The following is a 13,302-nucleotide window of genomic DNA, read 5'->3' on the forward strand; positions in this document are numbered from 1 at the left end:
TTCCCTACATCGTTAACGGAAGAATTGTTTTGTGCTACTGCTAGATTTATTTTGTCAGCATTTTTTATACAAAAAAACCCCAAAACCCAATAACAACCCAGAAACAGAACTCCAGAAGGGTATTTTTAGGAATCTTTTTCCAAGGCACACAATTTTAATACTGTAAAAGGAGAGAATTTTTCATATGCCCTGCGCATTACTTCCAGTTTCCATATCAAAAGGTTTGGCAGTTGCACTACACGTGATCTGGGTAATGTGTCACTTAAATCTGAACAACCATAAACGACAATTACCTGTATTATTACATCTCCACTTCTCCAGGGAGAGTATTGCTCTAGCAGGTGCTAAGAATGCAAAAGCACTCGCTTGAAACAAGGGTAACCTGGTGGAAAGGGAAAGAAGAGATGCTGACAACAGCCACAGAAATACTTCACAAACCAAAGACCTAACAGAAGACACTACAGGCATGAAGTTATTAATACAACAGGACAGATAATCACCAGATACCAGCACCCTTGATTTAGGGTTTGACTCAGCAGCACAAGGACACAGATGCACGTTCTGATGTAAGTATGGGCCACACTGCTGAACACTCAGCTTTTACCATCCCGCCACATTAAACCAGCTCTTTGATAGAGCAGTATGCACTCTGCATACTCAATACCTTCCCTCCGCATGACTTGAAGTACAGTCATTTATACATTCAGCTTTAAGTGTACGTGTAAATAACTATTAGGTTGATAAGAGCTGATTAGATGTTCCAGGTGGCTACCAACAATAAACACAAATGCTGCAAGAATTTCGAGATTACATTCTTAGCATTGGTGTTTACACTTCCCAAAAGGTTTAAGATCTAAAGAGCATCAACCAGCAGCAATTACGTATTTATTGAATCAACCGTCGCTTGCATAACACCACAAATATCCAGATGTTACTTACCCACAGAGAAGATGCACTTTGAACTATTCTATAAATACTGTCATTAATCGGCTGCAATAAGATTCTCTTTAATAGCAGATCTCAAACTATAACATGTAGAACACTGAATTGCTCAAGGGGCTCTAGTTACTGCACCATGTTTATGGCTGTTTTACAGCCACAATGAGATGCCTTCACACCAGTGCAAACACCAGTAAAGGAAAAAGAACTAACTGTAGCAGATTCAGATAACGATCAGAAAAGGCACAAAGAAGGGAAAAAAAAAAAAATCGAAAAAAAAGTGGAATCCTATACACACTTAACACAAAAAAGATCAAACCAGAAGCACGTTACCAACAGTGGTTGTAAAGTTCACAGACAGGAAGTTAGAAGAGTTGAACTACCACTGGAAAAGAGTTTGGGCCATGAGCAACCTAAAAAGCTGATCCACCTTCTGCACATGCTGACAACTGCATTAGAAAGTCAAACTTCATAAAATACAGCTGAGCACACCTGACTGGCATGCGATTCCCTTCTAAGCAAATAATCAAAGTTTTATCTTTGGTGAAGAAACGGTTGGTAGCTACGAGTGAATGAGTCACCTTATTTTTCAAGGTTCATTAAGCAAACAGAGCAAGCCAGTGCCCATGGCAAAATAAGCAATACCTGTAGCAAGTTACTACTCCTCTATCCCACCTACACAGAACCCCGTCCCCCCACCGTGATTTTGTAAATAGACATTGCAAACACATTCTCCAGTAGTGAAGTCAGACGTCGGTCCAGATTGTGAGTTTTGTATCACATAAAATGCCCTGCACAGATACTGAATAATAAGATCTTAGCGTGTCTCGCTTAGCTACCCGCTCAACCTTTCTATAAGACAGTTAACCTGGAATATTTACAAAAAGGGCCAGTAGGCTGAAAATAATGTTTCTAAACAGAAAAAAAAAAGAGTCTTTTTAAAAACTTATTACTCAAAATCAGCCAATCAAGATCAGTTTCTTTCTGAAGAGACAGCTGCAGTTTGGAACATGACTTATGAAATACCTCTCCCATTGCTAAGCCAGGTATTCATTACGACCTGGGTAAAGTACTACCAGTTTACAACTAGGATATCATTTTCATTTCATGTCTAAATTGTGAAGTTGCTCAACTTTGGCACCAGCCCTTGTGAAGACAAAGCTTTTTATACTGTTACAGTCATCTGGAAATGTCTTCATTATCTTAACATTTCACACAGATGTAAGAATGCTCACACAATGCAGCGATGGGCACAGCAACAAACCTAAGATGTTTATTAAAGCCGTATTTGATTGTCTCAGTCATACTAATTACTCTGAATCCTTGACAAATCTTTTGGCTTATTACATAATCTAATAAATAGCTTGAATTCCTAAAATTAGTGTGGGTACCAAATTGACCACAACTCCACCTCATAATTGAGCTAAGTCCATCTTTAAGGACTTTTAAACCATGGAATTTGACCTTTTGAAACCATAGTGGCTTTATTTGCTGAAATACTTTGCAGTTGACAGACTTGCCAATAAATACTTTAAAATCTCATTTAGAGAGCGTCGCGGCTATATCCCATTCCCACCCTTACATAAAACTAGAATCATGTGTTCAATAGTTATAAAACATTTAACCACAGAAATTTGCTCCTTAAATACAAGTTCATTTACTTTTAAGACCCAAACACAACTGTCTTTTCAGTATATAAACATGTGCAAGTGGAAGCCACTGAAAAGGAAGAAAAAACCCCACCATGGAGGGCAGAGGTGGGATTATACAGAAGGAACAGAGCATGTCAAAATGATGGGACCATACTGGTTTCCCCAAAACCCCAAAATCACTCTATAGTAAGTAATAAAGGAAAAGAGCCCAAGATTAGTTAGGGGAAAAAAACAAAATATGACAAACTTTACTTCTGTGAAAAGACAGAAGTCTCAGGAAGCATAAAACCTAAGCTTTTTCTGATAAATTTGAGGCAGAAGAAGAATGTTGGTAGAAGTACAGGAAAACCAAGCTCCCCTTTGAGGTCACCTCCACGCGCAACTCTGCACTTCTTACAACATTGGAAGATTTTAAACTTCAGCAAATTCAGGGAAGAGACACTCAAAAGTTGAACAATAAAAGACCTTCCAGTTCCCACCTAGGCCAACAATCCCTCGATCCCCTTTATAAAGCACAAATAGAAGATGGGGAAAAAAACCATACATCAGTCTCATTAAAAAGAGAGGTTCAAAACACCGGAGGGCGTAACTCTGCTCCTCTGCCTCCTTTCAGATGAGGTACTTGAGAATTCATGATTACAGCTAAGAGCCCATGAGCACAAAGAGCCAATCAGGCAGAAAATGTGATTATTAACTGCAGGTAGTCTTGACTAAAAGAAAACACATTGGGGAAAGACAATTTTCTCTTTTAACAATTTTATGCTCTTTTGCCATCAGAATGAACTTTTCATACAAAACAGAGGAGTGATTTTCTAAGTTTAGTAAGGTTTAATAAAAAAATACAGGGAAGGTTTTTTCCAAAGGGAATAAAGGCAAGAAAACTAACTAAAGTTAACTAAAATAGCAACTACAGATTACATTGGAAAACCTGAAATATTTGGAAATTTTTTAGATGAAAAGCCTATCTACGACTACAAATGATCTACCACAGGCTTGTCTTCTGCACCCTATTGAGATTAAGTTTTCCACCCCAAGATTTTGTTTCTTAAATAAATCTTTAAAAATGTGGGGGTGCTTGTCCATTTTCTACTGGAATGCAAGATTTCAGCTCGCATTGTTCTTAAATTGAACTAAATGACCCATGAATCGTTCAAGTAACCATGTGAGGGCATACTCCTAAAATATGCCCTTTTCTTCTGGTTTTACTTATCACTCTTGGTTTATCCAAGAAGATGCAGAACTAACTCTGCAAGTTTTAGCTATTCCTGGTTCTCACAGGCAGAGTCAACAAAAGTTTAAGTAAACATGTCAAACATCTCTCTGCAGTGTTTACTGCAGAATACACATTTTTTAAAAAAGACTTATCTTCATGTTAATAAAATTTACAACATCCAGTTCTTACCAACACCAGGCTTTTACAAGTATTTACTAACACCTGACTGGGTCTCCTGCGTCCTCCTAAGGAGAGCAGACCAAAGGAGAGGCACAGGCAGCTCTGTAAGGCTACACTAACCTATGTGCTTCTTCCCAGCTCAAGGAAGGATCATTACCTGCACCTCAGAGCAACTAACAAAGAAAAGCAAATTATTTATTTGTATTGGAAGGTACCAGAGACACACAGTTCAGAGAATAAAGAGTTACCCTCAACATTTTTCCCTACCTTTTTAATTTGACAAGCACTTAAGGGTAACAAGCACACAATTTGCTGTAGGACTAATCACAACCACTTAAATATTGGCCAGAACATAGTATCATTCAAGAAACTTACAAATATCAGAGTTAGTTCCTCTTTACCAAGGTGTATGAATTTTTCCCTTCCCCTAGAAACACTTCCACCTCCTCTGTCCTCATGGATTTCCCTGCTCCTTCTTCCCTTTCCTCACCCCCACTGTATTTTCTTATCCTTGGAATGTCTTCTCTGATTTCAGATCCACCTTTTTTTGGGGAGCAGCTTTCCCTGACTGCTCTGTATTTGACCTGCTAACTTGTGCTTCATGTTTATCCTTTGAAAGATTACCTTCCTCTTGGATCTCAGACTTCCTCCTGGAAATCCCAACAGATGTCTAGTCTTATCACCATCTCAACAACTAGAAACAAGTCCCGAATCTCACCTGCACCCAAAAGTTGTTTGTAGCAATGTAGTGATGCCCACACAGAAGAAAATGGTCCCAATCAACTGGCTGGTAGCCCACTGGTCAAATCCAACACACATGGCATCAGCTAGCAAAAAGGGCACTGCTATAGTTCCACTGAAACATGTTAAGTAATGCTGTGAAGAGATAAATTATTTGTTAACACTGCAGACAATATTAATAAGTAAATAAATTTATGACCATCTTTTCTTTTGCATTGGGTATTTTTGCTTTTGAGTTAGCTCTCACTTCCTGGTTCTAAGCATTTCTTCAAGTATTTTCCTTCCATGTTGAGCTACCACTAGCCTGTTGCTAATGATTGCTATTTCTGTAGGATAAACTAGGTTATTTACATAGTTACGCAGCAACTGTTCTTGAGGAGGAGGTATCTAGGTAACTGTGCTGAAAACAGCTTCTAACTCAGAAAAGCAGACAAATAACTCCATTCACTTTCAACCATGTGAAAAACCATTAGCTTACAAATGAACTAAGAGCTCACACAAACTAGGCTGCAAATAAACTCACAAGTACCAGAAACTAGGTGCTCATTAATTCTTTTTCAATCCAAATACATTAAGCAAATAAACAATCAAGAGTCACCATATTCAACAACGCAAATAAAAATATAATCCCTACAGAACTGCCCATCCTGGAGGAAAGGCAGAAATTCAAAAGGATGCTTGGGAAAGTATTTGATTGGGGATCTCAACATACTTTACAGATATTAACAAATTCTCAGCATTCCTGTGGGACAGATATTGTTACCATTCAAGACAGAAAGGGGATGAAATGAGCTGTTCCCTTCACACAAGCGAGTGGGTTGAGCTAGTAGTAGGGTCCAGCTCACCACTACAGTCCTACTCATAGCAGGAAGCACACGCTCTCCCTTCAAGGAGTGCAGAATTTGCCTGCCCTGCTTACTAGTGAGCCTACAGGTCCAGGATGATGCTGTCAAGCTTGTAGAATTGAAATGACTACAGTAGCAGCTTTAATAGTTGAGATTTCAGGATTAAACCATTCTCTCTCTCCAGCTTTAATTCCAGAGGTGCCAAATGTCACTTCCTAAAGCTCACCACTTAGCACTTGCTCACCTCTTTACTAGCAGCAGCTCAGAAGACTAAATATTGAAGGGAATCTCACAAATGTGTAAGCCAGCAAACAACAATATAGATCACTATCAACACAGTAATCTTCGTGAGCAACTTCAGAAGAAACTATCTCAATACTTTCTTCAAACACATGAGAGAGTGGGAAGAATAAAATTATCACATACACAAATGCAATGAACTACACAGAAAATGCTAAATAAGCTTTAAAAGTTGCAGAGAAAATATTATAGATGTTTTGAAACATACCTGTAACCCCAAAAATATGCAGAGATACCAAGGAGGAACGTCTTCAATAGTGTAAATCATGTCAGTTCTCTGTGCATCTAAACTGCCGCTGCTGTCCAGCGTCTCTGCCAAAGAGCTCTGTTTGGTAGGGAGGGTAGAAAGGTGGGGGAGGACACGAAGGACAACAGTAGGTTATTGTTACATATGAATAAACTGAATTTGAACTATCAGACAATTCCCAGATACTCCAAGGCTGGTATAATACTCCCAAGCAATACTGATACATTACATTTTTAGAGCCTTTTATCTCTTGACGACGAGCTCGTCTCCAGCTGTAGCTACAGAACTTGTACCAAACACGTTCACTTCTTTAAGTCATCCCCTGCTGATTTATACTAACACAACTCATGTTCCATTTATTATATAACCAATCTGGCAGCCAAAAGGTGCCAAAAAAATGGGATTATCATGACAGAACTGTTTATTAAAAAAAAAAAAGAAAGGAAGAATTGGAACAAAGTAGAAAAGTCAACAATATCTGTTTTCAAGGCAGAATGGCCATCCTTGCATAAGAGACCAAAATTGCAGGCAAGAAAGTTCCTCATTATGGTAATTGCTTCCCCACTTAATTCTTACTCAACTTCAGTCTTGGTAAACTTTTATCCACAAGATTTATTGTTTTTGCTTCCACTCAACGTTCAAGCAGTCAAGAAAAATGTTCATCACTATGAGTGAATGCATCCACAGTCAATTTAGAGCGGTCAACCGGACTTTCTCCAAACCTACAGGAATTTAAGCGAGACCACACTCTGGCCTACCATGTGTCCTAATTTGCAGAGAGCTAAAAGACAACTGACCACACATATACATGCATCAAAATCCCTGCAGATTTTCCATTAAAACAAGATTCAGCTCAATTATTTCTTCTTATTTCCTTCAAGCTCTCTGGTTTTGAAATTCCTAAGAACAAAACCACAATGCTCCAAAGCCCAAATACCAACAACAAAAGCAGGAGGAAGTATCAGATTTTATAATTTCGGCTCAACTATCCAAAAAAATACCTTATATAACTACTGTTCTGACCTAATCCACACTAGAACATAACAAACTCATGTGAAGTAGCCTTACACAAAGTCTGGGAACTTTGCCAGGCTCATGATTTTGTCTTAAATGGTCTTTACTTCTTCAGAAATCACAACACATCCACCGATCATGCTCAGATAATTTCCATCTGGTTTATCATCTACAAGGACAGGGAAGCCAAACTGACCTGTGGTACTTCCTTCTTACCTCCAATTTCTGCTGGTAAAACAAATGTCACTGGACTAATTCAGATTCAGGGAGCGTGAATGACCACACCGCTATGGGAAGGTTGAGGGTATTACAATGGAAAAGTAAAATACAGAAATATTAATTTCAGAAGGCTCTTTTAAACAACATTAAGCACCGAGCAATCTGCTCACCAGGGTTAATTTAAAGAAGGTCCATGTCCTAATCAGAGGAATAAGGGAAACTGTTCACTGCACAACTCATCTTGCCAATTTGCAGCACCAATATCATTTTTTTCATTGACTGAAAAATGAAAGACTGGTCTCCTGACCTGATTCTCTAAAAAACAACAAATAAAGAAAATCAGGAACTTGAGTTTGAGAGTTTCACCTCATACTGGAAGGAGAGCACTGAGCAGCAGTAAACCTGTACACAACTTGTCTCTAACTGGAACTTGGGAAAAAAAAATTGTACATCCTGATGCCAATGTGGGTCCAGGTCAGGGCATGAAGAGGCTGACACACAAAGAGGCAGAAGGAGGAAGACTCACCAGCCAACCCAGTTGTGGACAAACAGCGGGACATTTATTATCACTAGAGGCTGCTTCTAGAAACTTTCTCAGAAAAAACAAAGATTCACAGAGAAGCTCCTGTGACACTTTCAGTTGTTACACAGCAGTTTTGTTAACCTTTCCCCACAGACTACACAAACTCACACATGTATATATTCTATAAAAACACGTGTGTGTACAACGGCCTCACCTCTCCTCTATTTCACTGCAATACACGCTCCACCTGCGAACTTTGCTCACCAGTGATACTGCCTGTTTATTCAATATTTTGACTAAGAGGTCATCATGCACTGTCAGAGAGGCAAAGGTGACAAAAGAAGAGTAAGAATGGTTACAACATCTGCTCATGAGGTAGGAACACAAAGGTATCAGCAGAAATTAACTGTTTGCTTCATGAATCATGTCAACGTCAGCTTGCTGAAGCCACCCAAATAGCAGCACAGATTTAGGATAGCGGATAGCTGCCCACCTGACTGCAGTGTGAAAAGATAGACACAACACTACCACTGTGCACTGAGCAGCCTGCATTACTCCTTCAAAGGATGGACAGAAATGGCATTTCCAAATTTCATGATGATCCCATGCAGGATTACCAAGTTCTCTAAAAATCCGGTAGGTGATCTGTGCAGATTGGTGGGTCTGTTTTGGCCCCCGCCCTTTGAAAACCCATCTTTTGGCCTCTTTTCTAACTTTGCCAGACCAATATCCAGTAGCTACCTAAATGTTTCACTTGGTGACACTCATTTTTCTTCACAGGACTCATGAGGTTGCATCAAGTACCTTCCTTAACTTTCCCACCTGTCCATCTATCATACTACATTATATATATTCCCCATCTTCTTTTGGCAGTAAAAATCAGAAGTGATGACCTGTTTCTACCAGGAAGATCAAGACACATGCAAGTTTATAAGCTCTTTCAGAGCTTTTAATTTGTGACTACATTTATGTCTACATTTGTCTGCAAAGAATAAAAAGACCAGCAGGCACCAGGTCTAGGAACAAGTCAACTCATCCACAGCACGCAGAAAGCTCTCTTTGGGCACAGAGAGATTTAAGCTAACCAATTTAAGCTCTTGTTTAGAAAGTGAAGTTTATAGGTCTTCTAACAAAAGTATTCCAAACTCTAAGGCATCATTGTCATAGCAATGTCTGTCCTCCACAGCAAAGTGGTTGGATTAAAAAAAAAAAGAGGAATATCCAAGATACTCCTCATTCCTTCCAGAAGCCAGACTTGCTCTGCTTTGGAAGAGGAAGCTTTGACCTTCGTCAAACCTGTAGCAGACAATGGCCAAAGGGAACCAAGACTGAAAAATGAGGAATTTGAGAACTAGGGTGAGGTCTGGCTACCCTGCTCTAAGTCACTGGGTAGTCACTGGCCCTTTCACATCTCGAGCGTGTGCCTGCTGGTTTAATGCACTGACTATGTGCAGGTGCTTGCCAGGTATGCCAGAGTTTGCCGCAGGGAACTGCTGGGAACGAACTGCACCTTTTGGAATGAGATACCGATCAGAGACTAATTCTGTTTTTTAATTTATTTTTAAATGGCCAAAGGTGAGACAACACAAAACTGAAAAAAAAATTAAAGCACAGATTAAGTATAAACACGGGGTGAAATGAGAGAGAGAGAGAGAGAGAAAAGTGGAGGAAAAATGTTGGGGAAAAAAAACCCCAAAACACAACAAATCCACCCCAAAGTCCAAAGAAGTAAACACCAAGAACAGTGCAAGATGAAGGCTCTGTTATCCAGTACGACTGGGAAGGACTGAAAGAAAAATGATTACTAGCAGGGAGTAAGGTCTTTAGAGAAATACATTAAATAAAAAGCTAACAACATGTGCAAATTATTTCTATTGAGCAGTAAGCAACATAGTATTGTTTATTTTATAGGGATGCAGCAATACAGTTATTTCTCATCTGGGCTAATAGATTATTGTTTCAGATAACAAATATTGTGAGACAATGTAAGCACTGGGCATCCTCCCGCAATTAAGTACATTTCAGTCTTTGTTAAAGGCTTTTTATTCAAGATCTTTCCTTTGTGTTTTTTGGTGAATGATCTCTCAAGAGGAAGGGAAAGCCAAGAACAAACATGCTTCATGCACACATTTATTTTAAGTCAAAAGCAGGAGGTTTGCCCAGATTACCAGAAATACTATCTTAATACACGAAGCTGTTAATTGCTACAGCCTCTCCTTTCACTGCACATTCATTGTAAGCCACAGCAAAGCTAAGCAGATCTGGCTGATTAAAAGCTCATGGTCTCTTTAAGGTGAATTATCATCTATTATTTACAGTTCTGATCACACGGATCAAGTGGAAGGGAGAAAAATATTCGCTTGGTAAAAACAGGCCATGAAGACATGCTTTAATGTCTAGAGATCGCTAATCTCTGTTGCACAATTTCACCCCAACACCTTTTGCTCAAGGCTTTTATCAGATTGTCTCTCTCCAAGCTAGTCTGAGCATGCTCCAAAAATCACAGACATTTGCATGTCAACAGTTGCCAAAATTTGTCCACTAGAATATCAGTTTGATCAAGATGGTAGTAGAGATGTATTCGAGACATACACGCAGACTACCTGTAAGGAGCAGAGTATACGAAGGCGCATCATGGCATTCATAACACTCTTCTACAACATAACACTACAAGACCTCTGTCAGAATCACCTGTTCAAAGTACATTTTAAATCTGAAATTTAGAAGTGAATTTTGACATCTGAGTTAGAAAACCTTAACTACACCCTTTGATATCATCCTTGCCCCAGCAGAAGTTACAGCCTCAAAGAAATGAGCATCATGATGCTGCTGCTTGGAACCAAGAGAGTTTTGTTCTTGTTTTAATTAGGACACTTGAAAAATTTGGTCAAATGGAGGCTTTTCGGAGATAAGGATTAACCACAAAGCCAATTAGATATGGACATTTCAGAAAAAGGTGCTGTTCAGATTTACTGTAATCCTCTTTCTTATTTTAAACAAAAGCTCAGATTGACAATGTTTCTGCTTGCAAGATCATTATTGAACAGGGTTGAGGAATGACAGAACTGAGAAAAATCTGGAAAAATCACAATCAAATTGGTCTCAAGTCAGTCTTTCTGAATAGCCAAGACACAATCATTATTATCCTAAGGAAAAATTTTCAAGAGTTTTTATGAAAAATCTGAACTTCGTTCACAAAGCTGTTGCTAAATAATTATAAGCAGCCCCTTACTTGAGAGGATTAGAAAAATTAAGTTTATGAGGTTGGAGCTTGAAAGAAGTCAGGAAAGATAGTGGGAAAGATCCCACTTTTGAAGGTGCTCAACACAATCAGTTTACTTGAGTAAATATAGAAAAAGTCAACAACTGAGGAACAACAGAATGACCTTACCAGGGAAATCATGCAAAAGGCCAGTGGAAACGAAGAAATAAAAAAATTGCATATTCTGAATTTTAGTGCCAGGTCAAAGTGCGTTAACTGCTTCTAACATTTGCTGAGTCATTCCCTGTGTTCTGCAACTAAAATGTGTGACCAGAAGTCATGAGGACAGAACTCCCCCAAGCCTGATGCAAATCTGCAATTCAGCATGTTCCATTAGAGAAAGACAATCTCACAGCCAAGTAAAATGAGTGTGGACAAATAACAGACCTAAAAAAGGAAGAATAAGTTCTCCCCTGGAAGGAAACCACTACACACCTTTTCTGCTATGCCATTTTCTGTAGTATAGATGGCCATCAACTCTGTGTCTTCTGTATCCTGATCACCACTGGATGTTGCTCCACCATTTATCACAACCTTAAAAAGAAAACAAAAAAAGAAACACAAGGTCTTAAAATAAAAATTTTTGCTGCAATCGTACCTTATGTCATTCTGTTTTCTCCCTTGGCACTTGACATCTGCCTTTGACATTCTGTCAGAAAACATTCTGTGCATGGCAAGCAATCATTTCTGTAACAGCAGGTCTAGGAATATACAGAAACTTGAAAGACATCACACACAGCTCCTCAAAGTCCGGAGAGTGTCAGCTGAGGGTGGGGGAAAACCAGCAGCAGACGAAGTGGAAGACTTCTTAAGAGGCAGACATGCACAACATGATACAACTGAAAATCTGAATAAGTAAAAGATGAGAAGCAAATGTTAAGGGAGTGGAACATCTCCCTGCTGAGGAAAGGCTGAGGGAGCTGGGGCTCTTTAGCTTGGAGAAGAGGAGACTGAGGGGTGACCTCATTATTGTTTATAAATATGTAAAGGGTGAATGTCAGGAGGATGGAGCCAGGCTCTTCTCAGTGATGCCCAATGGTAGGATAAGGGGCAATGGGTGTGAGCTGGAACACAGGAGGTTCTGCTTCAACTGGAGAAGAAACTTCTTTCCAGTGAGGGTGCCAGAGCCCTGGGACAGGCTGCCCAGGGAGGGTGTGGAGTCTCCTTCTCTGGAGACATTCAAAACCCGCCTGGATGCCTTCCTGTGTGATCTCATTGAGGTTCCTGCTCTGGCAGGGGGGTTGGACTGGATGATCTTTCGAGGTCCCTTCCAACCCCTGACATCCTGTGATTCTGTGTGATTCTGTTGCCTGCTACTCTTAGAGAAGCAACTCAGGTGCGTTCTGCAGTGGGACAGTTAATTGTTCTACTCATGAACTGCCTGGGGAATCGCCAGTCCTGTGAACAGTGCTGCTCTGGAGAGCACAGGTGAAATAACTACAGACAACACAACTGATCACGTTTACATATAAACAATAACAAGTGGCAAAAGACGTTTTACTACTTGTGGAAATACAGGTTTTATACAACATGAGTAGAATAAAGCATTATTCACTGATTCACACTGAGCTGAGTTATGGAGCACCTGAAGGTGTTACTTACAGGCAGGGTGAAAAAGGTGGGATGTTTAGATTCATCCTCATATTTGCCTTCTGTTGAGCCTCCCGCCTCCACCGATTTCGAAGTGGTATTCTTACCAATCCCCATCGTTTCCAGAATGTCAAGGACTTGCATACAGCACTCAAGCAGACGCTTCTGGGATGACAGACCAGGTACTACAGATGATTTCTTATTTAAACAGCAGCAGCACCTCCAGGAACCACAAAAGTGCTCAGTAACCCAGCTGGGACATTAGGATTGCTTTTTTAAGTATCGTTGGCATCAATGGCACCTGGAATCAAAGAGACAAATTCATGTTTTTCTTGTTTACGTAAGATATATGTACAAATACATGTGCTCCACAGCCTTAGTTCCCTTTCACGCTCATGACCCACCAACTCTTACAATTCCTTTTTGTTTTGGTAATTAGCAGATTATAATTTAGAGATAGAGCTGATGGTATTTTATATTTTCAGGACAAGAATATTGAGATTATTCTCTTATTTTTCTCTTGCTGTCTTCAATTATTAATACTATATTTAAACTTTGGTTTTGTTTCAATTTCACA

General features: G+C 39.5%; 1 protein-coding gene across 1 annotated transcript in view; it reads right to left on the reverse strand.

Annotated features, from left to right (window-relative positions):
- SLC23A2 (solute carrier family 23 member 2) overlaps positions 1 to 13,016 on the reverse strand; it is a 27,750-nt gene extending 14,734 nt beyond the window's left edge. The window contains exons 1-5 of the mRNA XM_010171577.1: positions 12,738 to 13,016; positions 11,571 to 11,669; positions 6,079 to 6,195; positions 4,703 to 4,860; positions 294 to 382 (exon numbers count right to left, since the gene is read on the reverse strand). Coding sequence (XP_010169879.1) covers positions 294 to 382; positions 4,703 to 4,860; positions 6,079 to 6,195; positions 11,571 to 11,669; positions 12,738 to 12,869 — 595 coding nt within the window. The 5' untranslated portion in view covers positions 12,870 to 13,016. The remainder of the gene's footprint in view (positions 1 to 293; positions 383 to 4,702; positions 4,861 to 6,078; positions 6,196 to 11,570; positions 11,670 to 12,737) is intronic.
- Positions 13,017 to 13,302: the final 286 nt, after the last annotated feature.

This window comes from Antrostomus carolinensis, unplaced genomic scaffold, assembly GCF_000700745.2.
Source record: "Antrostomus carolinensis isolate BGI_N321 unplaced genomic scaffold, ASM70074v2 scaffold4847, whole genome shotgun sequence".
NCBI classification, from domain to species: Eukaryota; Metazoa; Chordata; class Aves; order Caprimulgiformes; family Caprimulgidae; genus Antrostomus; species Antrostomus carolinensis.